At 41.4% G+C, this 27329-nt stretch overlaps 1 protein-coding gene across 1 annotated transcript; it reads left to right on the top strand.

Annotated features, from left to right (window-relative positions):
• The first annotated feature begins 10838 nt into the window (after window positions 1-10838).
• Window positions 10839-26468, top strand: LOC144492843 (E3 ubiquitin-protein ligase MSL2-like). Its single transcript, XM_078211354.1, has 2 exons — window positions 10839-10992; window positions 25477-26468. Exons 1-2 carry the CDS (start codon window positions 10839-10841, stop codon window positions 26466-26468), a joined length of 1146 nt encoding a protein of 381 aa, XP_078067480.1.
• The last annotated feature ends 861 nt before the right edge of the window (window positions 26469-27329 follow it).

Raw genomic sequence — 27329 nt, forward strand, 5'->3', positions numbered from 1 at the left:
AACTGACCTTTTTAAATTGATGTACATATTTCTTGATGTAATCTGAAAATGAACAGGATTGAACCTTTAGAACATGCCCAGAATGAATATATTTATACTTTAAAAAAACTCTTAATGTATCTTTGCATGTTGGATTCAAACGGGTGCTCAGAGTGCTTCTATTGGAGATGGCACAGCAAAGGTCTGTGGGATGAGGATATAGCCCTATGAGAGGCTGAGTAAATTGGGCCCATATTTTCTCATGTTGAGGAATCAGAGGCGATCTAATTGAAATATACAAGATTTTGAAGGGGCTTAGTAGGGTAGATGCAGAGAGGTTGTTTTTGCTGGTTGAGGGATCTGAAACATGGGGGCACGGTCTCATGATCGGGGCCAAGCATTCAGATTGAGTTGAGGAGAAATTACTTCACTCAATGGTTGAGTGTTTGGGATTCTCTACCCAATAGGGTTGTGGATGCTGCTCCATTGAATAAATTTAAGGCTGGGCGAGACAGGTTTTTGGTGTCTCAGAATCAGGGGATATTGGGGAACAGGCAGGAAAGTGGTGTTGAAGCCCAAGGTTAACCTTGATCATATTGAATGGTGGCTTGACAGGCTGTAGAATCTAATTTTGTATTTCTGTAACAAAACTTGGAAATGAACATTGCTAAAGATGCAAAACTTGAATCAGAAATATTTCCCCACTGTAGCAATCAATATGAAAGCAAGCAAAGTAGCGGTACACAACTATGAAAGATTTTTTTGCTGCAAAACTCATTATTATTTCTAGGTATTTGTTAGGAAAGATAATACATCATGCTCGACCAAATAGTAGTAATCCTCTATGATAACCCAGTAAGCAGCAACCTACTAATTGTGAAGAAGAAATAGACAGCTTCAAAATATTCATGAAATGAAAATTGAGTGTTCTAGTTCAGTGATCTTTTGGCTTTAATTTTAATTTTTGCTTTCAATAAAGCTAACTCATGGTTTATAACCTTAAGCTACAAAGTCTGTCTATCTTTTTTTATAAAAATCAGGTGAACACAAGCCATTTCCATACCAGCAGAAACACTGGTTTCTGTTCAACCCTGGTCAACATTACAATATCATCTGTGTGTCAAGTCACAGTAATTTTGGAAGCAAGTGTTTTCTCTGGTGCAAAACATGAGAAATGTATCTTGTGAAGGCCTGGAAATGTAACATATAGCTTAGTGGATAGTGCATATTTGTTCCCAGGTGAGAACAAGATCAGCTGAATTTTGATGCTATCCAATTAAACAGCCTATTGACCACAGGCTTACTTGTGAAGAAAGAGAGACGTGACTGCTGCGACCCTCCACTCCAGCATGAACCACTTTTAGGAAAGGAGGTAAATGAGAAGCCAGTTCAGGAAAAAAAATTTGGGGTTGTACTTCATTTCAAAGGTTCCATTATGTCTGAAGTTTGAGATTCAAGGCAATATTTCCAAGGTATAAACACATTGTGCAATGAAATTAATAATTGATAATAGTTCTGAGTGCACAGCACAAACAGACCATTTGGCCCAACTAGTCTGTTCTGTTCTTTTATCTCCACACAGGCTTCCTCCCATTTTATTCATCTAAAGCAACCTCATATCCTACTCCTTTCTGCCTTATGCTTATCTAGCTTCCCCTTAAATGCATCTATGCTGTATGATTCAATTAGTCCTTATGATAGTGTGTTCCACATTCTTACGAGTTTAGATAAATAAGTTACTCCTGAATTTCCTACTGGATTTATTGGGGACATGACCTGTAGTGTTAGATTCTCCCACTTTTTCCATCCACCCTATCAAATTATTTCACTATCCTCTATGGAGCCGTCATTCAATCTTCTCTTTCTCAAGAAAGAGCTTCCTGATTAGTATATCCTTTTAGTTCTAGCGTCATTGAGTAAATCTTTTTTGCATTTTCCTCAATGACTTTACATTAAGTCCCTGCTTAACTTTCGCTCAATGTTGTTTTGTTTTAATATTGTTAATAAAGTAGTGACATATCCATTTAACATTGCAAGTTTCAACTTAACCTTGTTTGCCAAAAATGTCCTCTTCTGTGGCCCACGTGAAAAAAATACACATTTTCTTCAGTGCTCCGCCCCTTGGCTGAAGCCCCTCTTACCCTTATGTTCCCACCCTCCATTCTTATTAACACTGTAATTCTTTAGTAGCTGTTCCACCAGCCACCCCCCCCCCCCCACTCATGTTACCACTCTCATTGCTAAAGCCCTTCTTCCTCTCACTCCTGACAATGCCCACATCCTTGATTCTGAATTAAGAACATAAGAATGTAACATAAAACCTAGGAGCAGGAGTAGGCCACTTGGCCCGTCGAAGCTGCTTTGCCATTCATTAAGATCATGGTTGATTTTTTTGTGGACTAGGCTCCACTTACCCACTCGCTCACCGTAATCCTTAATTCCTTTACTATTCAAAAACTTATCTTTGCCTTAAAAACATTGAATGAGGTAGCCTCAATTGCTTCACTCGGCAGGGTGAAGAAGTTCCTCGTCAACTCAGTCCTAAATCTGCTCCCCCTTATTTTGTCTGTCTTTCCCCACTCCCATTTGCGCCCTCAAAGTCTCCAGTGTCTGTTAGCACCGCCAGGGGCTTCTTCAGCTACTCCTCCTCTTACTCCTGCTTTGAACAACCTGCACTGACCAGTTTTTGCTACTAGATGAAGCTTGATAGATTCGAAACCGGATGAATGTAATTTTTTTTACGTGTATTTACATTTGCAATGTGTTGTATTTTTATATTTAATTTAAGCAGTTATTTCATTTATGAATGTGTGGCACTTTGGCTTATTTTGTTTTCCCGTTTGTTTTCCGCTGAGAAAAGTCCTAAACTAGCAAGTATTTATTTTATATTTGGTGATTTGCTTGTTGTTACAACTAGGAATGTATACTACTACAAATGATACAGTATTTCAACTTGTATGTTGTTTTTTTTCTGGGTGAGAAATGTCTGAAAGAACCTATCTCTAGTTTTAACGCTGATTCCCATGGGAACTGATAATTCACAGTAATTTTGATTAAGGATTTTTAGGAATGCAACCACAACTTTGAGTGTATTTGAGAAGACCTACTGCATATCATTTTTTAACATGGAGACCAGAGCTGTGCACAGTACTCAAGTGCGGTCTAACTAAGGCTCAATACAAGTTTAATATAATTTATTTGCTTTTCAGTTCTATCCCTCTAGAAATTAATCTCAGGGATTTGATTTTTTTTAATGGACTTGTTAATGTGTCGCAACCTTTGTGATCTGTGTTTCTCTCAGACATCCCTTTGCTCCTGTCCTTTACTTAGCATCTTTATTATGTAAGCAGTGTGTGGCCTCTTCATTCTTCTCTTATAATGCATCTTATCACAGTCATTTCTATTGAAATTCATTGCCACTTAAGCACTTGTGTTGCAAGCTTATTAATGTCTTTCTGTATTTTATGACATTCCTCTTCTTTTACTTGTCAATTTCTTGCTGCAAATTTTGAAATTGTACTTCCAATTCTGAAGTTCAAATCATTAATGTAAATTATGAATAGCCCCAACACCAATCCCAGTGGAACACCACTGCCCCCTTCTGTCAGTTTGAGTAGCCAACTCTGTTTTGTCGCCAGCTTGGCATCCATTTTACTGCTTCTCACCTTACTGTTCATACTCTGACAGTCATGAGTCTACCTTATCAAATGCCTTTTGAAAATCCATTTAGTGTTATCCCTGCCAGCGCTCTGTTACTTTTTCAAATAATGTAAGATCAGGAAGAGATGGGAACAATTGATCTATGGATCCTTTGCATTCTGGCATGTAGACGGTGGTTTCAGTCAAACCCAGGAGTATTTTGCCCCACAGAGAGGAAGCTGGATTACAGTATTGAGTGGTGAAGTATAATAAATTTGTAAATTGATTTTTTGATTAGCAACTCGGACTGTCCTGATCCTTTTCTTGTCAAAGTTTCAACTCAAAAACAGTAGTTGAAATCATGTGGTTATTTAAATTCTGAAATGTGTCCATCATAAATATGAATTAATCTCCATTTCAGATATATTCTCTCCTGTGTGGTCACAATTCTATCCTGCAAAGGTGGTCTTGATTTAATGTTCTGACATCAGTGTGGTTTAGTGGTGGCACACTTGAGCCAGAAGAGTCAAAGCTCCACTTCAGATAACTGAACACACAATCTAAGTTCACATGACTCTGCAGAAATGAGTGCTGAACTGCTGCAGCTGCTGTCTCTCAGATAAGGCATCAAACTGAAGCACAGTCAGCCCCCTTGGGTGAAGGTAATTGGCACTATTCAAAGTATGGAAGCGATTGTTCCGACTGTCTTTCCTGGTAATTATATGCTAACCAACATCACTTTTTAAAAAAACTGTTCATTCAGCTCCATACTCAAAACATGGCTCCTGTGTCTTACAATAACTGCAATGATATTTTAGAAAGTATATTAATGGCTGTGATGTGCTGTATGTAGTCATTGAAAGCATTACAATAATGCACTTCTTAAAACTAATTTTGAGACCAGTTTTTCATGGAATAAATGGAACAGTAGTAATGCGGATACAAAATTAGCTAAAAGTGAGTAATGGTTGGTGGATGTGACTCAGGCTGGAGGAAGGTTTGTAGTGGAGTTAGAGGGGCTGGTTTTGGGACCTTTGCTTTTCCTGATAATGATCTAGACCTTGGTGTATAGGGAACAGTTTCAAACATTGTAAACTGTGAGCACGGTGTAGAACTTTAAAAGGATTTAGATAAGTTGATGGAATCGGCAGATAGGTGGCAAAGGGACCTGAATGTGTATATGCATAAATCGTTAAAGGTGGTGAGGCAGTTAATAAAGCATTATTGATAGAATAATACAGCATAAGAGCGAATAGGTTATGTTGAACTTGTATAAGACACCAGTTAGACTTCAGCTGGAGTATTGCATTTAGTTCTGGGCACTGCATTTTATGAAGGATGTGAAGGCAATGGAAAGAGCCCAGAAGGGGTTGCGAGAATGGTTCCAGGGATCAGGAACTTCAGTTAAGGAGATATATTGGCTAAATTGGGACTTTTGGAGAAAAGGATAGGTAGAAATATTAAAAATAAAGATGTGAAAAGCAACAAATATGCAGAACGCATTCAGGGTGAAATGCTCAGTCAGATGGGTCTCCTGCACAAGCAATTCTGTAAAATGCTCACCTGAAAGATGTTTTAACACAACCTTTTTGTTCTTTCAGGTGTTCAGCCCCCAATTTATTTCACTTTGCTTGTTTATATTGTTGCTTTCAGTTAGCAGCACACTTTAGGCACCCCCCCCCCCAATCGGTATTCCTCTTGGCCTTGAAAGACCATCGCTTCTCCTCTTCAATCTCTTCCAATCCTGATCTGCCTTTGGGCTACCTATACAAAAACTTCGGCTCTGAAGGTCTTCCAGAGTTTAAATGTTGGCTCTCTTGCCATTGATGCTTTCAGATCAGCTGAGATTTCCAGCATTTTCTGTTTTTTTTTCAGATTCCAGCATCCACAGTATTTTGCTTTTATCTTTGTGCCACCCACCCCTTGCTCTAAACCTTTTGCATTTCTAACTTTCCCACTTTGATGAAAGGTCACAGACCTGAAATATTAACTCGGTTTCTCTCTTCACAGATTGGGGTACATAGAACATAGAACAGTACAGCACAGAACAGGCCCTTCGGCCCACGATGTTGTGCTGAGCTTTATCTGAAACCAAGATCAAGTTATCCCACTCCCTATCATCCTGGTGTGCTCCATGTGCCTATCCAATAACCGCTTAAATGTTCCTAAAGTGTCTGACTCCACTATCACTGCAGGCAGTCCATTCCACACCTCAACCACTCTCTGCGTAAAGAACCTACCTCTGATGTGACTTTTGGAGAAAAGTCAAGTTCCTCTACCTCTACCTCAGTCCCTCCTCTACCTCAGTCCAAAGATGTGTGGGTTAGGTTGATTGGCCATGCTAAAAATTGCCCTTAGTGTCCTGAGATGCGTAGGTTAGAGGGATTAGTGCGCAAATATGTAGGGATTTGGGGGTTGGGCCTGGGTGGGTTTGTGGTCGGTGCAGACTCGATGGGTCGAATACTGTAGGGTTTCTATGATATTCTATGATACCCTTCCTATATCTCCCGCCATGAACCCTATAGTTATGCCCCCTTGTAATAGCTCCATCCACCCGAGGAAATAGCCTTTGAACGTTCACTCTATCTATCCCCTTCATCATTTTATAAACCTCTATTAAGTCTCCCCTCAACCTCCTCCGCTCCAGAGAGAACAGCCCTAGCTCCCTCAACCTTTCCTCATAGGACCTACCCTCCAAACCAGGCAGCATCCTGGTAAATCTCCTTTGCACTCTTTCTAGCGCTTCCACATCCTTCTTATAATGAGGTGACCAGAACTGCACACAATATTCCAAATGTGGTCTCACCAAGGTCCTGTACAGTTGCAGCATAACCCCACGGCTCTTAAACTCCAACCCCCTGTTAATAAAAGCTAACACACTTTGGGCCGCCTTCACAGCTCTATCCACTTGAGTGGCAACCTTCAGAGATCTGTGGATATGGACCCCAAGATCTCTCTGTTCCTCCACAGTCTTCAGAACCCTACCGTTGACCCTGGAATCCACATTTAAATTAGTCCTACCAAAATGAATCACCTCAAATTTATCAGGGTTAAACTCCATTTGCCATTTTTCAGTCCAGCTTTGCATCCAAAGAACAAAGAACAGTACAGCACAGGAAACAGGCCCTTCGCCCCTCCAAGCCTGTGCCGCTCCTTGGTCCAACTGGACCAATCGTTTGTATCCCTCCATTCCCAGGCTGCTCATGTGACTATCCAGGTAAGTCTTAAACGATGTCAGCGTGCCTGCCTCCACCACCCTACTTGGCAGCGCATTCCAGGCCCCCACCACCCTCTGTGTAAAAAAACGTCCCTCTGATATCTGAGTTATACTTCGCCCCTCTCAGCTTGAGCCCGTGACCCCTCGTGATCGTCACCTCCGACCTGGGAAAAAGCTTCCCACTGTTCACCCTATCTATACCCTTCATTATCTTGTACACCTCTATTAGATCTCCCCTCATTCTCCGTCTTTCCAAGGAGAACAACCCCAGTCTACCCAATCTCTCCTCATAGCTAAGACCCTCCATACCAGGCAACATCCTGGTAAACCTTCTCTGCACTCTAACGCCTCCACGTCCTTCTGGTAGTGCGGCGACCAGAACTGGACGCAGTACTCCAAATGTGGCCTAACCAGCGTTCTATACAGCTGCATCATCAGACTCCAGCTTTTATACTCTATACCCCGTCCTATAAAGGCAAGCATACCATATGCCTTCTTCACCACCTTCTCCACCTGTGTTGCCACCTTCAAGGATTTGTGGACTTGCACACCTAGGTCCCTCTGTGTTTCTATACTCCTGATGACTCTGCCATTTATTGTATAACTCCTCCCTACATTATTTCTTCCAAAATGCATCACTTTGCATTTATCCGGATTAAACTCCATCTGCCACCTCTCCGCCCAATTTTCCAGCCTATCTATATCCTGCTGTATTGCCCGACAATGCTCTTCGCTATCCGCAAGTCCAGCCATCTTCGTGTCATCCGCAAACTTGCTGATTACACCAGTTACACCTTCTTCCAAATCATTTATATATATCACAAATAGCAGAGGTCCCAGTACAGAGCCCTGCGGAACACCACTGGTCACAGACCTCCAGCCGGAAAAAGACCCTTTGACCACTACCCTCTGTCTCCTATGGCCAAGCCAGTTCTCCACCCATCTAGCCACTTCTCCTTGTATCCCATGAGCCTTAACCTTCTTAACCAACCTGCCATGTGGGACTTTGTCAAATGCCTTACTGAAATCCATATAGACGACATCCACGGCCCTTCCTTCATCAACCGTTTTTGTCACTTCCTCAAAAACCTCCACCAAATTTGTAAGGCACGACCTCCCTCTTACAAAACCATGCTGTCTGTCACTAATGAGATTGTTCCGTTCTAAATGCACATACATCCTGTCTCTAAGAATCCTCTCCAACAACTTCCCTACCACGGACGTCAAGCTCACCGGCCTATAATTTCCTGGGTTATCCCTGCTACCCTTCTTAAACAACGGGACCACATTCGCTATCCTCCAGTCCTCAGGGACCTCACCCGTGTCCAAAGAAGCGACAAAGATTTCCGTCAGAGGCCCAGCAATTTCATCTCTCGTCTCCCTGAGCAGTCGAGGATAGATGCCATCAGGCCCTAGGGCTTTGTCAGTTTTAATGTTCCCTAAAAAACCTAACACTTCCTCTCTTGTAATGGAGATTTTCTCTAACGGGTCAACACCTCCCTCCGAGACACTCCCGGTTAACACGCCCCTCTCCTTCGTGAATACCGATGCAAAGTATTGATTTAGGATCTTCCCTATTCCCTTGGGTTCTAAGCATAATTCCCCTCCTTTGTCCCTGAGAGGTCCGATTTTCTCCCTGACAACTCTTTTGTTCCTAACGTATGAATAGAATGCCTTAGGATTCTCCTTAATCCTGCCTGCCAAGAACATCTCGTGACCTCATTTTGCCCTTCTAACTCCCCATTTGAGTTCTTTCCTACTCTCTCTGTATTCCTCCAGAGCTCCATCTGTTTTCAGTTGCCTGGACTTAACGTACGCCTCCCTTTTCATTTTAATCAGATCCTCAATTTCCCTGGTTATCCACGGCTCTCGAATCCTACCTTTCCTATCTTTCCTTTTTACAGGCACATGCCTATCCTGCAGCCTTATCAATAGTTCCTTAAAAGACTCCCACATGCCAGACACGGACTTACCCTCGAACATCCTCTCCCAATCAACATCCACCAATTCCTGCCTAATCCGGCTATAGTCAGCCTTCCCCCAATTTGGCACCCTGCCCGTAGGACAGCACTCATCCATGTCCATTACTATCCTAAAGTTAACAGAGTTGTGGTCACTATTTGTCACTTATCCTATCTATGTCTCTTTGCAGTCTACAACAGCCTTCCACCTCATCCACTACTCCACCAATCTTGGTGTCATCAGCAAATTTACTGATCCACCCTTCAGCCCCCTCCTCTAGGTCATTAATAAAAATCACAAATAGCAGAGGCCCAAGCACTGATCCCTGTGGCACTCTGTTAGCAACCTGCCTCCAGTCTGAAAATTTTCCATCCACCACCACCCTCTGTCTTCGATCAGATAGCCAGTTACCTATCCAATCGGCCAACTTTCCCTCTATCCCACACTTCCTTACTTTCATCATAAGCCGACCATGGGGGACCTTATCAAACGCCTTACTAGAATCCATGTATATGACATCAATTGCCCCACTTTCATCAACACAGTTACCTCCTCAAAAAATTCTATCAAATTTGTGAGGCACGACTTGCCCTTCACGAATCCGTGCTGACTATCCCGGATTAATCAGCATCTTTCTAAATGGTCGTAAATCCCATCCCTAAGGACCTTTACCATCAATTTACCAACCACCGAAGTAAGACTAACTGGCCTATAATTACCAGGGTCATTTCTATTCCCTTTCTTAAACTGAGGAACAACATTCGCCACTCTCCACTCCTCTGGCACCATCCCCGTGCACAGTGAGGATCCAAAGATCAAAGCCAAAGGCTCTGCAATCTCATCCCTTGCCTCTCAAAGAATCCTAGGATATATTTCATCAGGCCCAGGGGACTTAGCGACCTTCAGTTTATTCAAAACTGCTAGTACATCCTCCCTCCGAACATCTACTTCCTCCAGCCTATTAGCCTGTAACACCCCTTCCCCAAAAACATGGGGTATTTTGATTTTGTTAATGGCGGTTGGTTAAAGCATCAATTTTTTGGCATTACAATTGGAAAACAAATACTCAGTCCCTGTGTTTTTTTGTATAGTAAGAAGTCTCACAACACCAGGTTAAAGTCCAACAGGTTTATTTGGTAGCAAATACCATAAGCTTTCGGAGCGCTGCTCCTTCGTCAGTTGGAGTGGAAATGTGCTCTCAAACAGTGCACAGAGACACACAAATCAAGTTACGGAATACTAATTAGAATGCGAATCCCGACAACCAGCCAGGTCTTAAAGGTACAGACAATGAGAGTGGAGGGAACATTAAACATAGGTTAAAGAGATGTGTATTGTCTCCAGACAGAACAGCTAGTGAGATTCTGCAAGTCCAGGGGGCAAGCTGTGGGGGTTACTGATATATATCCAATTTTTATATATTCAATTCAATCCAATTAAAGTCCAATTCAGAGTCTCATCCAAGTGAGACATTCCCAATCCAAGCTGACAAGACAGGGCTCTCACCTCCCGTTTTGGGCTTGGTCTACATGATCCAAGCTGATTGGAGCAGGCATTGCACCTCCTCCAAGGCGTGATCTTATTTGCATTTTAGCCAAAAGGTCTAAATGCCGTTTGAAAAAATTGCTTCAAATGAAGCCACAATGTAACCATGCGACTTCAACCAAGTACATTACATCAATACTACACTTGATCTTCGCCAAAAGGCCGAGAAGCAGTGTACAATGCGTTGCTGCACTGTGTGCAATGTATTTGCTGTGATTTAAAATGGCTGCCTTGTCCTAACGGTTACATATTTGAACTAAGTAGCTTCCCGCCCACAGCATGATTGACATTGCCACGGGCCAATGTACGCCCGGGTGCCGCTAGATTCACATTCTCATTGGCTAGTGCTCCCTTCTGAATGATCCAATCAGGATTGTGGGGGTGATTGTCGAAGGCAGCGGAGGGAAGGTCGCTGGGTTTGGGAGGTGGGGCGGGCTGTGGTTGCTTGTTCCCTCACATCATCTCCATCTTATCCTCCACCTGAGGCGGCCCGGCCATGAACCCGGTGGTGGCCACCGAGATCTACATTGCCGCGTGCCGCTGTGCCATGCTGCTGTCGGCGAGGAGCGGCGCCGAGGTGGAGCAGGTGCAGGCGGATCTATGTCGCTTGCTGCCCTACTTGCGCCAGTCGCTTTCCTGCGCAGTGTGTGGTAAGCGGAGCCGGCTTTGGTCAATACAATTTACCCCGGGAAGCAGAAAAATCAGCAGGTGGCTTAATTTAATAACTCAGGAAGCTCCCCAATATAAATCAGAGAGTGATTAAGTGATGGCGCTGGATAATCACTGTGCTTGCTTTCTGGTGCTTCTCAATTGCAAGCCTGTTGCAGGCGGGTGTAGCATCTGCTCCGCCTGTCGCTATAATGGGATTGGTTTTCAGATGTCACATACCATACTTTAATCCCATCCACTCCACCATAAATCATCTCCCTTGTTCTCACTGATGCACGAGGGACAATCCCTGGAGATGGGAAGAGAGCGCGATTGACGACTGATTTAAGGGATCAGGACTGGTATTTTCAGCCTGTTGACTGTATAGATATCCTTCCAGGACACAGTCTGTTTTGGCACACTGGTTTGCTTTACTGGGAGAATGCTGTATTCCTGAAATACTTTTCTGATTAGATGTTACAGTGAGAAGTCTCAAACCAGGTTAAAGTCCAACAGGTTTATTTAGAATCACGAACTTTCAGAGTGCTGTTCCTTCATCAGGTGACACTCACCTGACCAAGGAGCAGCGCTCTGAAAGCTTGTGATTCCAAATAAACCTGTTGGACTTTAACCTGCTGTTGTGTGACTTATTACTGTGCCCATTCCAGTCCAACGTTGGCATCTCCACATCATGAGTAGATGTTAAACCAAGACCCATTTTGAATGTAGGCAAAATATGTCTTTGCATCATTCGATGAAAGATAAAGTAGTTTTCCTAACAAGTTTATTTACTAGTGTCACAAGTAGGTTTACATTAACACTGCAATGAAGTTGCTGTGAAAACCCCGTACTCGCAACACTCCGGCGCCTGTTCAGGTATGCTGAGGGAGAATTTAGCATGGCCAATGCACCTAACCACCCTGGCTTTCGGATTGTGGGAGGAAACCCACACGGAGAACGTACAGACTCTGCACAAACAGTGACAGAAGCCAGAAATCAAACCTGGATTCTTGGTACTTTGAGGCAGCAATGCTAATCACTGTGCCACCCAATATTCAACCTATAAACAATGCCAACAAATAATGGCGAACCAGCTCATTTACTGCTTGGGTGTTAAAATCCTTGTTTTCTTGCACTGTGTGAAAAGAACGGTTTAGCCGTTGCCTCAAATGCATTTTTTTAACCTGTTCCAAGAATAAACTTTCAAAACGTCACAGCAAATTATCCCAGCGCAGCAGGTTGTTTATTAGTTCTGTGCTGATTCAGAGTTGTGACATTGAACAAACTGATCTGATGCTGGAACATCTCTTCCTAGTTGAATGTTAGATGACTGACAAAAATTGTTTCAATTCTATACAGCAAGTTAGTTTAAGGAATGTGGGAAAAGGATTTGGATTTTACAGATGAACAAGCCTATTTTTTTCGCTCAGTACCTAGGTTGCCTTTGCTAAATATTTAGTAAAGGAGCACATCACTGAAAAATTCTGTTCTCCATCTTAATAAACTCTTCTGAACTGAACTACATGTGCATGTTCCATGCTGAATTTCATTATGATGACTTTGAAAAACATTGCACTTTTTAAATTCATTTGTGGGACATGGGCATCGTTGACTGGCCAGCATTTATTGCCCATCCCTAGTTGCCCTTGAGAAGGCGGTGGTGAGCTGCTGCCTTGAAATGTTGCAGTCCATGTATTGTGGGATGACCTGCAATGCCGTTCGGGAGGGAATTCCAGGATTTTGACCCAAGGACTGCGAAGAAATGGCAATATATTTCCATGTCGGGATGGTGAGTGGCTTGGAGGGGAACTTTGCAGGTAGTGGTGTTCCCATGTATCTGCTGCCAGTTTTCTCAGGGTGCAAGGTAAAATGCAGACATGTAATGCATCATAAATTCATGGAAATCAAATCTAGGCCTTTGTTATCCTTGAAACTGTTATATTAACAACAGCTTATATTTATAAAGTGCCTTTAAATGCCCAAGGTACTTCTGGGAATGTTTTCAAGCAAAGTTGGCACTGTCTGCCATCTGAGGTGGACGTGCCAACATACATCACTACGCAGGTGGTGTTGAATCAACTGTTGGTCAGTCTCTTTCCTTTCATTGTTGACTGGGTCATACATCCCTTAAGCATAAGACATTCGATGGGAGGAGTATATGGTGCAGAATACATTCATATGCAGCATAGATGGTCAAGCTGCACTGTACAAGAATGTAACCTATGTTTTTAAATCTCCAACCAACTCTTGTGAACAGTCACCATTGGCGCATCACCTAACTTTTTGGACTTTGAGTGGACCTTAGTGCATTCAGAATCTCCAGTGACAGGTGCCATCACAAAGTTACACAAAGCTCATGATAGCAGCAAAGTTTAAGTAGTCTCTGTCTGTTTTCATTTATCTTTGAGGCTATGATATCCAAGGCAGCAGGTTTTTGTCTCATTTAAATTCAATTAATAAAATTTGGATTTGTAACTTTTATATGAAAAAAATCTGGTTTACTAATGCCTCTTAGGGAAGGAAATCTGCCATCCTTACCTAGTCTGGCCTACATGTTACTGCAGCTTCACAGAAATATCGTTGACTTATCTACCTCCTGAAATGTTGGAGTTGGAGATAGGTCTATGTGGCAAGGTGGCGGAAAGAGAGGGGGAATGTAAGAAGAGAAACTTGTGTAACAAGCCCAAATAAAGAGGTGTTTGGGGGGGGGGGGGGGGGGGGGGGCGGTGGGTGGGTTGGTGGGTGCATAAATCAACAGGGATTTATAAATCACCAAATTAAAGAGGATTTCTTATGGTTTGAGAAAGATGGGGGAACAGTTGGTTTTCTACTCTACAGATTGTAAACCACTCAATTTAAGGGCAATCAGGGATGGGAAACAAATGCTGGCCTTGCTAGCAACACCCACATCTAATGAAAGAATAAATATAAAAATGTTTTTTTTCAGTGAACCTGGTCTCTTATGGTGAAGCTATGTCAATGTTCAGCCTACCAATTTCCATGTCAATCACAGCTGTGTCTATAATGGTTTTTTCTGTGTTGCACAACACTACACTTCGAAGGTATTTTACTGGTTCCAAAACATGCTGAAGCAGTGTAAAGCGCCAAAGGCTGTCTTTACATCCCTGCTGAAAGATCCAGTCGGACTGTTTGTGGGGGTTGGGGGAGGTTTGTATTTTTAGCTCAGTTGGCTGGTTGGTGATACAGAGTGACGCCAACATTGCAGGTTCAATCCCTGACCCAGCTGAGGTTATTCATGAAAGCCTGCCTTCTCAACCTTGCCCCTTGTCTGCGATGTGGTGTTCCTTGGGTTAAATTGCCACCAGTCAGCACTCTCCCTCAAAGGGGAGAGCAACCTATGACCATCTGGGACTATGGCAACTTTAAAGTTTATTACTTGAGCCAAGGCCTAACCAGAACTTCATAGAATTTTAGCATAAATTCCTTTTTTTTACATTAATTGGTCCTATTTAAAAGCCAGGTATCCCGTATACTTAACTGCTTTAACGACTTTCCCTGCCATCTTAAAGGATTTATGAATATGCACCCCAGACCCCTCAGTCCTTTCACACCTTGCCAAGTAGTTATACTGCCTTTCCATGTTGTTTCTTTAAGTCACAAGTTTATTGACTTGTTTTACGTAAATCAGTATACCACTTGAAAAACACACACCCAATATTTGAATGTACTGGCTTAACATATTTAATCCATCATCCAGAATTATACCTAACACCAGTGACCTCCACCTTGCAGTTATACACAGATGGGTCAAAAAATGCTCTACCTAGGCACATCTCAAACTTGTAAGTACAGATATTGCGTCTTGATATTTACATGTTTCAATGTTTGTATACACATAATTGAAGTATTCATATGGAATTGTATTTTAAAAAGTGCTACTTGTTGAAATTAATTGCTCTCCCAGTGAACGCTAAAGATCTGGCACCTATGTTCCCTTGAAGCTGTGTGCCTAAGTAGCCGCTTACATTTCGTTAAGTGCTGCGAACTTTGTTATTAACGCCATTCACATGGCATGAGGAGAGGACTCTGTTAGCCTAGTCGATGCTTCGTGAAGCTGTGACGTGCATTTTTGAATTTGCATTGTGCCTGATCCTGCTGGCCGCAGGCCTTGTGGAAACAGCTGATTGGCTGACAGCTGCCCTGACCATTGTGTAGGAAGAGAGAACAAGCTGTGGAAGCGGGAGATAGTAGAGGAAAGGAGCTGCCATTTGAGTAGCTTGTATGACTTGCTGTGAACTGGTAAGTAGTGCCTACAGGATTGTGAACGTCGTGGGCACACAAATATCTATCCATGAGATTAAATTTTCGGTTTGACTGATGCTATCCTCGCAGAGGTGTGGCTGCTCACATTGGCTAGTAAGGATCTAATGAGGACTGGGAGCACGAGCATTTACAGAATCAGCTGTTCTTGGGAGAGGTAGCGAGAGAGTTTGGGAGCGGAGTGGTGAGTCAAGCTGGAGACGGGAATCAATGGACAGGAGGTTAATTATTCAGAATTAGTAAAAGGATTTTTGGGCCAGGTGGATTCAAGGCAGGCCAAGAAGTTTCAAATGTAAAAATTACAGGTTCGGAAAATAACCCACCCTTATGACATGGAATGTGATATTCGTTTAGCATGCCAGAGGGAAGTCTCCAGGCGGAGGCAATCTTAGGGATAGGTAAAAGGGCCCATTAAGTGGGAGGAGGTATCCTGCCCAAAGAAGTGAACATGAAGTTGATTGAAGAGTTCAATGTCATGCCAACCCCGAAATTCATTTAAGAGGAAGGAAATAAAATGGACTCCTGTGCTAAACACATCTTTCAGCATCAGAGAGGGCAAGATCAGAAGTCAGTGAATACACACAAACCTGTGAAAAGAATAAGGGAAGAGGTCAGATGAAAAGGGAGGAAAGGTACGGAAGGTGTTGGTACCAATAAATTATTGAAGGTTGCGTTCCTTTACACTTGAAAGAAAGAGAAAATGTTCCTTGCGTTTTGAGATAAATGAAATGGAACTGAGAAGAAAGATAGCTTTGAGAGAGGGTGCATCTATGCTATTGCAGAGAGCTTGAGTGTGTACATACGGCAGCGCATAGCATTGAATGGATTGCAAGATGCACTGGAACAGCAGTCTGAGGAACGATGATATGCCTTGGGAGGTACCTGTAATCCTGGATGGATTCAAAACATGAGAATGGATTTTCAGTTGGAATCCACATAAGTCAGAGCCAGAGACAGCCACAAGAAGAAAATGTGGCTGTGAAAGTGATTTTTGGTTAAAAACTTCAACACCAAGAGGGAAATGGTAAGCAATGAAGATGAACACGACAAAAGAGGCAAACAGAAATCTTATTGAAGAGAGGAGCAGGACTTATTCAAGCAAGGCAATCTTGGAAGAGAAGTGGCCATGAATTAAACACTAATATAGAAGCAATATATTGCTGATGCTGGAAATCTGAAGTAAAAACAAAATGCTGGAAAAACTCAGCAGGTCTGGCAGCATCTGTGGAGAGAGAAACCAATCTTGTCCAGTGTTCTATAACATAGTTGTCATTTAATTTCCTCTGCCCTCTAACCTGTCCCTGATTTTTTATTTTTATTTTGCTGCACCTGTCCCCCCTTTTTCAACAGTGTAGAATCCCATCGCGTTGTTACCTCTCTTCACTTCTTTAGAAGAATCGTATTAGACTCAATAATTCCAGCATCCACAGTATTTTTTTATTGAAAAATAAATCCAGTTGAGGCATGAATGGCTACACAGGAGCCTAATATAACATTCATTCCCTCCATCACTGGTACACCATAGCTGCAGTATCATCTACAAGAGGCATCTCCCTGAGCTTTCTTCAAAATCACCTCCAAACCAATGACCTCTACCACCTCGAAGGACATGGGCTGCAGGTTCAAGGTAATACCACACCTTCAAGTTCTTCAAGTCATGCATCTTTATGACTTGGAAATATATCACTCTTCCTTGCCCATCACAGGGTCAAAACCCTGGAACTTACAGCACTTTGGGTCCCATGGACTGCAACTGCTGAAGAAGGCAGCTCATATTGTCATCTTAATGGTAATTTGGGCCTTGCCAGCAATCCCCACAATCCCATAAACAAAAGGAGAGGCAACAGCTGTTATGAATTGACCAGGAATTTGAACACACTTGTGAGTTCAAGCCAAACACGATGTAGATTTATTGAGGTGTACCTTTTTCAAGGTCCAAGATGGAAGAGCCCCAAAAGCCCGCAATTCCCTCTGATTATGTCACTACCAGCAGGATGCAACTACTTTAAATACACGACAACCTGCACAAAGAATCAATAAAGTTACCAGTGTGCTTTCACCTTATCATTCTCCCATTCAGATTGCCCTTTATATCTTTGATAATTTGCGTGGACTTTTCATAACCAGGATGTATTCCTTCACCTGAAACACAATCTATTTTACACCTCTCCATTACTTCATCCAGGTTCTTATTCTTTAGAATGTGCCTAAAGATCTGCTCGCATACACTTTCCAAAGGATGTGGTAGCCATAGTCGTTATAGTGGTAGCCAAATACCTTAAACACATTTGGTAGCAAGCTATTTTGTGATGTGGTGCATTGCAATTGAATCATATCCTCTGGTCCATATGAGTACTTAAATTCATGGGTGAGAGCAAACCCACTGACGTTTTTCCCTCTAGCAGAGGTTACTAAGACAGTTCATTGTGCCAGAAATGTAGTTACAGCCCCTGTAGATGTTCTGACATTCCATAATCTTTCCTAAACTGCATTGGCAGAATCTATCATTTAACAATGGTATCATTGTTCAGGAGTGCACCTAAAAATCAAATTTTGTTCAATTCATACCTGGGATTTGAATAGTAACCAAGCTATTTGAACATCTAGTTTCTCACTTTTAAGAGCACAAACTGCATACATTTACTAAGTTGCCACCTTTTTTGATTGTGGTTCTGTATTTACCATTTTCATAGCTAAAAATCAGCCATCAGCCAGAAATTGTTCCTGAACTTTATTTGGCTTGTTACAGCAAGCAGCTTGCTTCTCGCCTTTAAAGAAAAAGCCATTTGGTTGTTGAGGATTTTTATATTAACAGCACCTATTATTTAAATAGCACCTGTAATGTAGTAAAATGCCTCAAGACACTTAACAGGAGCAATTATCAAACAAAACTTGGCACTGTGTCACACAAGGGATATGTAAGCATATAATTGACAAATGAAGTTCAGCATAGATAAGTGTGGTATTACACTTTGGTAATTAAAAAAGGTCACATCTTAAACATGGAAAATAAGAATCTGAGTTATGGTGAAAAGGAATCTGGAAATACAAATTTGCAAACCACTAAAAATTGTGACCTTTTAAGGCAATAACAAAAGTAAATCAATCACAGAGGTTCATTCCGAGAGTGATAGAATTTAAAAGTAGAGAAGTTATGCTAACCTTGTGCGTTTTTAAAGTAAAGTTTATTTATTAGTCACAAGTAGGCTTACACTCGCACTGCGATGAAGTTACTGCCATTATCCCCAAGTCGCCACACTCTGGTGCCTGTTAGGGTACACTGAGGGAGAATTTAGCATGGCCAATCTACCTAACGTTCACATCTTTGGACTGTGGGAGAAAACCGGAGCCCCCGAAGGAAACACAGGCAGACATGGAGAATGTGCAAACTCCACACACAGTGACCGAAGCTGGGAATCGAACCTTAGTCCCTAGCGCTGTGAGGCAGCAGTGCTAACCATTGTGCCACTGTGCTGCCCATGGACAGGAGAGGGGTTAATTTAAACAGCACTGATCCATAAATCACCAAGTGTTTTGCTTTCCCATTTATAAGCGGTGGCCTCTTTCACAGCTCCCCTTGCACGCCTCCCTCCCTGTTGTGTGATCTAATTTTCTATTAATATCCCTACAGCAAACTCGCGATAGGATGAACTCAGAGAGTTAGTTTAGAAGCGCACATTCAAACCATGGGAGGAGGGTATCAATGTTACCTCCTTTGCATTCATATAGTAAGGGAAAGAGAAAAGATTTACAGTGCAAGGACAGTACAGAGAGAAAAAAATATTGTTTCATGTGGGTATTCCATCATGGAGGTTGGCGGGCTGAAAACTGATGCAGTATAATTCACTTTACTGGTGGTGTTGATTTCACACAATGAGAGGCGTGCAGAGATGAATCAGTCTTGTAGGCAATGGCGTAAAGTTCCAGCAGAAATGGTGTAGATGGGACCAGGTAGTCAATCTGGGCAGAGCTCCTTTTCTGTGATGCTGCTGTAGCGGGGTTAATGGCAGAATGAGGGTGGGATTTTCCAGTCACGCGTGCCCCAAGATCAGAAATTCTCACTCGAGGTCAATGGACATTTACATGGTCCGCTGAATTTTCTGTCCCGGCTTCTATGCTTCCCGCGGTGGTCGGGACAGGAAAATTCCGTCCCCAGTTTGCAGTATAGCAAGGCAATATTACTGGTTCCACCAGTTCGAGGTCCATGCCACTGACTCCCACCTCTCTCTTGTCTTTGACAAGCAATGTGTACCCTCATCTGGAACCCTAAGATGGTTAAATGTTTCAACCGTTAAGACTTGAGAAGAAGGTCGTAGTCCCTAGTCCTAGTCCCTTCATACTTGTATCAAGGCTTGATTATATTACACATGGACTAGTGTACTGCTCTGGCCACCATGCCCATGTTCATCATCTGGAGTAGGATTTCAGTGGATATGTAGGTGATTGCAAAGGCTGATCTACACTTGGACGGTTCTGCTGCAAATAGGACAGGATAGCACAGACAATTATGAAAGATTTTAGCATCATAGACACAGACCAGAATTTTTAGGTTGTTCCTGCCAACGGGATTGTTGGGTCCCGCTGACAGTGAACCTCCGCTGTGGGTTTTCTGGCGGTAGGGGTTGTATACAAAGGGAAACCTTGTTAACACTGGTGGGACAGAAGATCCAGCCAATGGTGGGCTGCCTCCACTGCTGTGAAACAGACCGTGGAAAATCCCACCCATAGAGTATGGCTGGGAATTTCCAGTCTCCCCAGCAGTGGGCATCATCTGGGTGGGACAGAAACATTTGGAGAGCGGCCAAGTCAAAAATTAATATAATCACTAAAAATGACTTTTATCTGCTCTCCAAATTTTCCTGTCTTGCTCACGGCGATGCCCGCCACTGAAGGGACTGGAAAATCCTTGCCAATGTTTCCACTTTTGGGGAAGAGCAGAATCGGGGACAATCAATATGAAATAGTTACTAATATGTCCGTTCGGGAAATCAGAAGAAATGTCTACCTGGAGAGTGATGAAATGAGAACTCAGTAGCACTCATGGTATACATGTATTTAATGGGAAGCTAGATAGGTATATGAGGGAAAGGGAATAGAAAGTCTTGCAGATTGAGTTAGATGACAAAGGATGGAAGGAAGCCTGATTGGAACCTAAATGCTGGCATACACTGATTGGACTTAGTGGCTTGTTTTTGTGCAGGACATTCTGTGTTGTGCTTTGTAAACAAGAACAAGTGGCCAAAACTTAAGTTGAGTTAAGGTAAGAAGAGGAGAGGTTTAGATAGATGATGCTAAATTTTAGGGCCATGCAGTTGAAGGCAATGCCACCTATGATGGATTGCAGAAAATTTGGGATACACAAGATTGATTTGATTTATTATTGTCACATGTATTATCATACAGTGAAAAGTATTGTTTCTTGCACGCTATACAGACAGAGCATATCATTAATAGAGAGGGAAACGAGAGAGTGCAGAATGTAGTGTGACAGTCATGGCTAGGGCGTAGAGAAAAATCAACTGAAGGCAAGGTAGATTTATTCAAAGTCTGACGGTAGCAGGGAAGAAGCTGTTTTTGAGTTGGTTGGTGTGAGATCTCAGACTTCTGTATCTTTTTCCTGACGGAAGAAGGTGGAAGAGAGAATGTCTGGGGTGCGTGGGGTCCTTAACTTTGCTGGCTGCTTTGCTGAGGCAGCGGGAAGTGTAGATTGAGTCAATGGATGGGAGGCTGGTTTGCATGATGGATTGGGCTACATTCACGACCATTTGTAGTTTCTTGCAGTCTTGGGCAGAGCAGGAACTGTACCAAGCTGTGATACAGCCAGAAAGAATGCTTTCTATGGTGCATCTGTAAAAGTTGGTGAGAGTGGCAGCTGACATGCCAAATTTCCTTAGTCTTCTGAGAAAGTAGAGGTATTGGTGGGCTTTCTCAACTATAGTGTCAACATGGGGGGACCAGGGCAGATTGTTGGTGATCTGGACACCTAAAAACTTGAAGCTCTTGACCCTTTCCACTTTGCCCATGTTGATGTGGACAGGGGCATGTCCTCCATTACACTTCCTGAAGTCGATGACAATCTCCTTCGTTTTGTTGACATTGAGGGAGAGATTATTGTCTCAGCACCAGTTCACCAGATTCTCTATCTCATTCCTGTACTCTGTCTTGTCATTGTTTGAGATCCGACCCACTACAGTGGTGTCGTCAGCAAACTTGGAAATCGAATTGGAGGGGAATTTGGCCACACAGTCATAGGTATATAAGGAGTATAGTAGGGGGCTGAGAACAGAATGGCAAAGCACAGAGTTCTCTTGAGGTTTGTGGGTTGGCAGAGGTTACAGTGATATGGACAGACAAAGCCACTTGGGGATTTGAAAACAAGACTCAGAATTTTGAAATCCAATTGTTCATTGTAGACCAGTGAACATATGGTTGATTGGTGAATGGAGTTGCTGCAAATTGGGATATGGGCAATATGAGTATTTGATTAATTCGAGCTTATGGAGGCTGCAATGTAGGAGAGTCTATCAGAAGAGCATTGGAATAATTCTGGCACAAATGAGGGTTTCAGCCACAGAGGAAATTCACCAGTATGCTGTAATTATGTATTTTAATTCTAAAACAGAACTTTAAACACATTAATAAGCTGGTTGAACATCATGTACGCCATGTTACTGCACTAATTCCTTGTCAATTAGAAATTACAAGGGAAACTGGAGCTCATTTCACTTAGGCTATGTCCATGTCAAGGACCTCTTGGGAGTAGAAGTTTCTCTATCATTCTACAGGAAAGCTAAATAATGTAACAAATGTGCTTTCAAGAACCATTTTCATATTGGGCTGAGAGTTCAAATTTATGAGCACTTTCTCCCTGCTGTGCTGGAAATTGGGTTCAACATTTTGGTTGTAGAACTTCACAGATTTTTAACGCGTTGACATTTTTCATTGTTATGTTAAGAAATGAGGAAGAATGTCTGTTTCTGGCACAATTCAGTTTTGTGTGTCAGGACATAGAGTCGTAGAAGTTTACAGCATGGAAACAGGCCCTTCGGCCCAACTTGTCCATGCTGCCCTTTTTTTAAAAAAACCTCTAAGCTAATCCCAATTGCCCGCATTGGCCCATATGCCTCTATACCCATTGTACCAATGTAACTATCTAAATGCTTTTTAAAAGATAAAATTGTACCCGCCTCTACTCCTACCTCTGGCAGCTTGTTCCAGACACTCACCACCCTCTGTGTGAAAAGAATTGCCCCTCTGGACACTTTTGTATCTCTCCCCTCTCACCTTAAACCTATGCCCTCTAGTTTTAGACTCCCCTACCTTTGGGAAAAGATATTGACTATCTACCTTGTCTATGCCCCTCATTATTTTATAGACCTCTATGAGGTCACCCCTCAGCTTCCTACGCTCCAGAGAAAAAAGTCCCAGTCTATTCAGCCTCTCCTTATAACTCAATCCATCAAGTCCCGGTAGCATCCTAGTAAATCATTTCTGCACTCTTTCTAGTTTAATAATATCCTTTCTATAATAGGGTGACCAGAATTGCACACAGTATTCCAAGTGTGGCCTTACCAATATCTTGTACAACTTCAACAAGACGTCCCAACTCCTGTATTCAATGTTCTGACCAATGAAACCAAGCATGCCAAATGCCTTCTTCACCACTCTGTCCACCTGTGACTCCACTTTCAAGGAGCTATGAACATGTACCCCTCGATCTCTTTGTTCTGTAACTCTCCCCAACGCCCTACCATTAACTGATTAAGTCCTGCCCTGGTTCAATATATCAAAATGCATCACCTCGCATTTGTCTAAATTAAACTCCATCTGCCATTCATCAGCCCACTGGCCCAATTGATCAAGATCCCGTTGCGATCGAAGATAACTTTCTTCACTGTCCACTATGCCACCAATCTTGGTGTCATCTGCAAACTTACTATTGATCTCAGACATCATTGATCTCTGCTGATTTCAAAGAAAATGGAAAAATATTACTTTGCTTCTTATGGTATTATACTAATTAATTTTTTGTTTGGCATTGGCATGAGAAAAAGAGTTAGGATAATATGGGCTAGAAAATTGAGTGTTGGAGGATGAAAGGAATAAGCTTAATTAAAATGGTTATTGCTTTATATTTACCAGAATTAGTTCGCACTTTAGCCCAGCTTTTCCAATGCAGTTGTGACATTGCTATTGACTCAACAGGGTAGAATCTTTCCCAGGTATGTCCTGTAACAAAAAACATAAACCTGGGGAATTACCATTCTGTGTCAATCTCCGCTTAGTTACCTGCAGGTTACACCCAATTGCTGATGTTCAGTTCAGATTCTGCCAGAACTGCCTGGTTCCAGATGTGGATGCAAGAGACTATGGTTGATAAGTGGTATTCATAAGTTTGAATAAAGATACTATGTACAGATGGGAATAAATGAGGCCATTTAATTAAAATGCAAATATCTTGTGTATTTTACTTGTATGTTTTGCCTCTTTTTTGTTGAAGACAAAATTTCATTGTTTTTTTGTAAAATATGCCTTTTGCACAAATTGGTTGGTCCATATAAAATCTTTAGAACAAATCATCGAACAAAGTTTATTATTGAGGGATCTTGTGACTGGTCCAGTTCACACTACTGTTCAATGCAGCCGATGTAACTGTTTTTCTGTCTTCTGTCTTCCGCCGAGGGTTGTTAAGGTTATAACCTCTGTAAATTTACACTATTTCTCTGCTATTTCTCTGACTGGTTCACGAGTCTGTTTGGCTCTTTATAGCCTAAGCCACAGTCCAGTGAAGTGTTTATTCTACACCTTCTGTAATAAAGATAAACTTGCATTTATGTAATCACATCCCCAGGATATCTCAGCGTGCTTTACAAGAAATGGATTTCTTCCAAAGTGTAATCACTTATATGAGCAAACTTGCTAATTTGCGCACAAGGCTTCTTGAACAACAGTAAGATACATGACCAGTTCATTTGTTTTGCTGGTGTTGATTGAGAAATGTTGACCATGATACTGGGAAAACACCTTGCTCTTTAAATAATATCATGGGATCTTTTACAGCATTTTAAGTAGACAAAATAGGACCTCATTTCATTTAAAAGACCAATTTGCAGAGGGGTGAGGGACTGTCATAAAACCAGTATCCAAAATGCAGAGAATTTTCTTCTTAGCCTTTGGGTCCATTGCATTCTACCCCAAATATTTAACCGGTAAAGAAAGGGGAACAAGAGTTCCCCAACTTGAATGGCCTGAAAACCAAGGAAAATATTTAGAGCAAAAGCACACAATAATCTAGATCCTGATGCTGCTCTTTAAAAAAAAAACAAAGTAAAGCAACAATTGACCACAAGCGAATGGAAATTTGTTTACATATCCATTATTCTTTGGAGTGAGATTGTTGTATTTAATCTTGCGCAATGCTTGCGAATTTTACATTCTCCCTATGTTGTGTCAATATTAAAATTGTTTATTTACTTCAAATGCATACTTTTATTTTGAAGCCCATCTCCCCTTACTGTAGATAAGAAGCTTGTTGGAAATTTACATGACTTACTTATAACTGAAGTCACCCGTGTTAGTTTCTGAATACTTTTCAATACATCCATATCCTGCTTCACAATGCAGCTGAGAAAGGCCTTTTGTCTACTCTGAATTTAGCCATCTGATAGATCCAAATGTCCCCTCATTTCAATATTCAGTTTTTTAAATGATTGAAGGTTTTTACTTTCATTATTCATATGTGGAATGTTATTCCACACTTCGTTGGTCCTAAGTGCAAAGTGATATTTCCTGATACTGAACCTTATACTAGTCTCAGCCCATGACTCTTAGTTTTACATTCTAATTCAATTTAAAATAATATTCCTGGATAGCCTGTAACATTCCTTTATAACTGCAAGATCACTTCTCAGGTACAAGCTTTCTGCGCTGAAAAATCAGTCATATCTAGACTTTCCTCATAACTTGGCGGTGAGCTTCATCCTGTTGTCCCTTCTGTGACTCTCCAAGTTTACTCATAATTGCTTAATTCCTTATTTTGTGATGGGATAATTGAATTACCTTATTAATAACTGCCTCATTGTGACCAGTTCTTTGTTCAATTGAGAGACACTACCTGTGCTCCATGTTTTGTGTTTTGTTATTTTTATTTTGTCAATCATGTTGAAACTGCTTCAAAATATGTACTATTTTTTTCTTTGATTTAGGTTATCTTTTGAAAAGTCCAGTTGGTCCAAAAACGTCAGTCTGCCAACATTTTGTATGTAAAAGTTGTACAGGGCAGAAAATGCAAATGAAGCCTTCCTGCAGTTGGTGCAAAGACCATGGAACATTTGTGAAAAACAAGCAACTTCATATTCTTCTAACTTGTTACAAGAAACTTTGTGACTACATAGCTAACTGTGCCATATTGGAGAATATTTCAGAAAAATACACCTCACCAGTTAATCTAAATGATTTGTTAGAAGAGGGCATGATGTTGGTGAACGGTGAAATGGAGTCCAGTGTGTTGTGCTGCACAGATAAAGCTATGAAAATATTAAGTAACTTGACTCCGCTGCAAGTTGTACAAGTACAGGTGATGCAAAAATCTATTGTCTCCAATCAGCCAACTGATCTGACTGATGCCAATATGAAAAACAGGAAGAAAGCAGTTAGTGTCTTTCCTAGAAAGATTTGCAAACAAAGTTTGTCACAGACAAATCTTGATGGATGTAATGTGAAAAGTAATGAGCATAAAAGTACTGAGCAGATATCTACATACATTCCACCATCTGACAAAAGCTTATTAAACTTGAAGAAGCCAACTGATAATAGGCACAGTAGTGTCACTGAAAGGTTGAAAAATATGGTTAAAAGTTACAATGCTAAGTACAGAACTGTGAAGGGGTTAGGCAATCAAGAATGTACTAGTTCACTGAAATCTGTGTGCAAAAAGCCAAGAGGGAAACCTGGGTGTAAATGTGGCCGTGCAGCATGCGCCCCCAGTGTTCTCACTTGCAGGGGGCAGAGGTGCCCTTGTTATGCCAATCGTAGGTCTTGTCGAGACTGTATCTGCTGTGGATGTAACAATTCCTACATGGAAAATGGTACAAAGAAATTAGAGTCTTTTGCTGTTCCAGAGATAGCTCATAAGCAGAGCAGATTAATGAAGAGTGTTGGTCGTTCAACTCCAATAGGTCATGCAAAACAAATGTAATTTTTTAGTATGGTTATGGTACTAAAAGTTACAAAACAGTTGTGCAGGTTTCAGTTTAGCTTACCAGCCAAAGCTTTGAATATACCTTGTGAACAGGCAGTTTTATATGGCGATTTCTATTTTAAGTGATTTATTATTGTCATCTTGAAAGAATTTCTACTACCCTTTTCTAGGGTTTGGTATACATTCCTTACTCATTCTCCTATTCGAGAACAAGCTTGTAGATAGTTTCAATTAATAGAAGAAAGCAGAAGTATTTCCCTTACAAATATAAGTTGATTGTTTTTGCTCATCTTCTCAGATATGAAGCTCCCTTCAGTATGGAGAAAGGTAAATTAAGAAAGAACAGGAAATATTTAGAAATCAAAAAAAGATAGTGACAGATGGGAGTAATGGAACAAAAAAAAGTACCTTTTACAACAAAGGCTAAATGTTATTATAATTGCCAAAATATTGGCAACTTTGAGATACCATCATCCTGTTACTTTTGAAGTATGGACCCACTTGTCAGTATACTTGAGTTAACCAATCTGGCGAAATCCTTTTGCAGGATAGAATTTGTCCTGGTACCAATGTTTCTACTTCAAGAATTCAAAAATTTAAAAGAAGTTAAAAAAATTATACAAGAAGTTCAGAATTGTTCTGAATTGTTAGAATTGTTCTAAGAGGAATTTTCATCTTTAGGTATCTTTTTAAAATCAACCAACAAAAAGTAAATTAATTTTAGACATTTTTTCAAGAGAATGTTGCTGATAGGTAACATTTTCTCTTTAATTGGAGTAAATGCTTTTGAACATCTGTAGAAATTTCAGATTTGAAAGTAATCCAACCAAGTTTTGTTAACATAAAAATAGATTTTAA

The sequence above is a fragment of the Mustelus asterias genome, chromosome 4 (assembly GCF_964213995.1).
Source record: "Mustelus asterias chromosome 4, sMusAst1.hap1.1, whole genome shotgun sequence".
Classification (NCBI taxonomy): Eukaryota; Metazoa; Chordata; class Chondrichthyes; order Carcharhiniformes; family Triakidae; genus Mustelus; species Mustelus asterias.